Genomic DNA, 3,634 nt, shown 5'->3' on the forward strand with positions numbered 1-3,634 from the left:
GCCCCGCACCGTCTGGCCCTGGCCCTGCCCGCTCCTCCCCGTCCTCCCTGCCTGTGCCCCCCGTGCCCGGGATTCTCCGCGGGCTGCGCCCCGCAACTGCCCTCGCTGCGTCCCTCCATCCTCCCTCCGCAGCCTCCGTGCCCCCGGCTTCCCTCCGGTGGTCCTGCCAGCTGCACCGTGGCTCGCCTCCGTCCCCGTGCGTCCCACTGTCCCTCCTCCGCCTGTCCCACTCCATCTCTCGCATCCCTCGCCTCGCCTGGCTGCCCTGCACGTTCATCTGGTTCACTGCGTGCATCTGTCTTGCGAGGCTTGCCTTCGCCCGTCCTCCCTTTCCGCTCGTTTCCCGTTTATTTAGCTTTCATTCGTAGCGTTGGCCTTGTCTCTTCGTCCACTGCGTGCAGCCTCCTACCAAGTGTGTGTCTCTCCTCTCTGCCTGCCAGTCCGGTTACTAACTGTGCCATCCATCCCCACGGTACCGGCCATCTCCCTCCTGTCCGGCCATTGCCGTTACGTGTCACCGAATCCCTTCAGCGCAGCTTTCCAGCAGTTTATCCAGGCAACCACTGTGCCTGTGAACTTTGCACATCTGGCTCTAACACCATCACGCTGCAAATTAGCTCTCTCCTGACTATCTGCCCATCTCTCCTTTCCTTCATCGCGCTATCGCTCAGTTCATTTTTCTCTCTCTCTATCTTCCTGTGGCATCTACATATCATTTGTCCACAAAATAAATCTCTTTCTATCCTGTATACTGCCCACTCATCTCCTTTATCTACCCTCCCACTTACCAAAGGCATATACATTTACAGTATCTATGGGATCTGTTGCATTATACATATGCTTGTTATATTCACATACAAAATTTATGGGCGCACACAATCTCACACAACACAAGCGATGTGGATCGGTGCAGCAACACCGTACTGTTCTTTTCCTGTCACTGTCACCACAGTTTATAAAGAAGTTGTGTATTTACTAACATGCAAAAGGCTTTCTTAGCATACATTTGGGGGTTTGTTATTTTTTTAACAGGCTGTTGTTGGGAGATCTGGGGTGGGCTCGTACTTCCATTTGGTATTCGATCGATCGCTGGCTTTTGTAACACTTCCAAAATCGACTTTATGTAAAGCACAGACAAACACAGTGCAAATTTTTGTCACTGAAATATTACAAGGTTCTGAACGGGCCCCAGAGGCACATTTGGAAAGGCATCTAGGGTGACAAATTAAGACACTGACTACGCAAGAAATCCCATTCAGGGATTGACAAAAATAATAGAGATGCTGAGGAAAAGAAAAGGAAGGAAAAAAAAAAAATCTACATTTGGCTCTGTACAGAAAGAAGCGAAACAGATAAGGGCAGATGAGAAAAATGCCTTTCCAGCAATAATCTTAAACAGCGATCGGGAGGCTTTGATTCAAGGACCAGAATTACAGTCTCCGCCATAAAGGCCAGCTTGCACATTTATCACCTACGCCAAATTTAGTTAGGACTTACAGTACAAAATTGCAGGAGGGCCAATGGTATTTCTGAAACATTTCATGCGGCAGGCTCTTTTGTTTACAAATAAGGGGTTATGTCAGACATTTGGTGACATTTGGTTTTCCGTGACAATTTTGCTCCTTTAATTCTGGCGTTATTGAAAAGCGTATTGAGAACAGTCAGGAACGGCGTTACAGCGAGAGCAACCGCTTCATTGCCTCGCCTTGAATGGCAGTCTGTCGTTTCGGGGGGAAAAGGCAGAGATCGAAACAATTAATAATAGTAGATATTCTACCAGACTAAGTGGGGGGTTAGCTTGATCTGTTGGACAAGCAGGCGCATTACTGAAATATTTTCCCCTCTGTCTCGTGAATCCTCTCTGTTAAACCACGATGAGAACATGTGAAAATCGAAACAAAATCCCTGGTTCGGCATTGGCGTTTCAGTGGTTATTGAAAGGGCTCTCCCCGTGAGAATTGGCAGGTAGCTGAAAGTTAAAACTGTTCTTAAACCGATGAGATAGCGGAGTCCGAGCGCTGGTCTTTTCAAGGTGCTGCTGTAGCATCTTTAAAGCTGGCTGGCTGGGAAAACCCCATATTCTGGAGAGCTCCTACTGGTGTCTCTGGATCTGACACATCCGACTACAGCCCGATGATGATGAACGTTGCTGTGGGAAGTCCCTTTTTTCAATTCGTTTTGATTGCAAATTGGGGATATCTGATTCAGCGCGTGCCTCCCGGCCGGCACAGCCCCATCACCGCTCCCTCGATCTGCGGTGCTCTAGCGTTGTCCCTGAATCCCGAATGGCACACAAGCTAACGTTTCCTTTTTAACTTAATCTTGCTGATCTCTCCTTATCTTGCAGACGATCTGGCCTCATCTAGAGTCCGCCTCTATTTCTTCATCTCGAATGAAGGGAACCAGAACTTGTTTGTCGTTCAAGCCAGCCTGTGGCTTTACTTGAAGCTGCTTCCATATGTCTTAGAGAAAGGCAGCAGGCGAAAAGTAAGAGTCAAAGTCTATTTCCAAGACCCGGACACTAGCAACAAGTGGAATGTGGTTGAAAAGAAAGTTGATCTCAAAAGAAGTGGTTGGCACACTTTTCCCATGACAGAGGCGATCCAGGCTCTGTTTGAGAGAGGAGAAAGGAGACTGAACTTGGATGTTCAATGTGAGGGCTGTGAAGAGTATTCAGTGCTGCCAATTTATGTGGACCCCGGGGAGGAATCCCACCGGCCTTTTTTAGTGGTGCAAGCCCGCCTCGCCGATAACAAACACAGGATCCGGAAAAGAGGCCTGGAGTGCGATGGCAGGACCAATCTATGTTGCAGGCAACAGTTTTACATTGACTTTAGACTCATTGGGTGGAATGACTGGATCATAGCACCATCAGGTTACTATGGGAATTACTGTGAAGGGAGCTGCCCGGCCTACTTGGCCGGCGTCCCGGGGTCGGCTTCCTCCTTTCACACCGCCGTCGTGAATCAGTACCGAATGCGGGGGCTGAACCCGGGCACCGTGAACTCCTGTTGCATTCCAACCAAACTTAGCACAATGTCAATGCTGTACTTTGATGATGAATACAACATTGTGAAAAGGGACGTTCCCAATATGATTGTGGAAGAATGTGGTTGTGCTTGATTTAAGGTGTGTTTTGGGGGGGGGAGAGAGAGAAAGAGGGGGGGAGAGAGAGAGAGAAACATTCCCGTATGAGATGGTGTTGGAGGAAGTTTCACTGTGTATCCAGGCATCAGTGTTGGAAAGTCACTGTGGAAAAGTTTGACAAAAAAAAAAAAAAAAAAAGAAGAAAAAAAAAATCATTTCACTTTGGTGTCAGGACAGTGGCAGTTTGTGGATCTTGGACACTTATATATTCTACCACTTATAAGTTAATGCTCTGAAATATCTTAAAGACACACACACACACACACACGGAACGTGGGCACGCACGCAAACACGCGCTCATACACACACGCACAGACACAGACACACACACACACGAGGCAGCTTGGAAAAGGGACATGAGCACAGAAAGTCAGTGACCAGTGACGATGGACCTAAATGCCTGCCAGTACGAGTGAACGGCTGAGCAGCTGTTTCCCCGCCTGCCGGTGAAGCCAGACCGAAATGAGCTCCCTTTGCTCAGGCAAAA

At 48.6% G+C, this 3,634-nt stretch overlaps 1 protein-coding gene across 1 annotated transcript in view; it reads left to right on the top strand.

Annotated features, from left to right (window-relative positions):
* The window catches only part of INHBB (inhibin, beta B), a 9,018-nt gene extending 5,754 nt beyond the window's left edge, over positions 1-3,264 (top strand). The window contains exon 3 of the mRNA XM_010569859.1: positions 2,348-3,264. Within this exon, the coding sequence (XP_010568161.1) occupies positions 2,348-3,123 (776 nt within the window). The 3' untranslated portion in view covers positions 3,124-3,264. The remainder of the gene's footprint in view (positions 1-2,347) is intronic.
* The last annotated feature ends 370 nt before the right edge of the window (positions 3,265-3,634 follow it).

This window comes from Haliaeetus leucocephalus, unplaced genomic scaffold (genome assembly GCF_000737465.1).
Source record: "Haliaeetus leucocephalus isolate CR32 unplaced genomic scaffold, Haliaeetus_leucocephalus-4.0 Scaffold1, whole genome shotgun sequence".
Classification (NCBI taxonomy): domain Eukaryota; kingdom Metazoa; phylum Chordata; class Aves; order Accipitriformes; family Accipitridae; genus Haliaeetus; species Haliaeetus leucocephalus.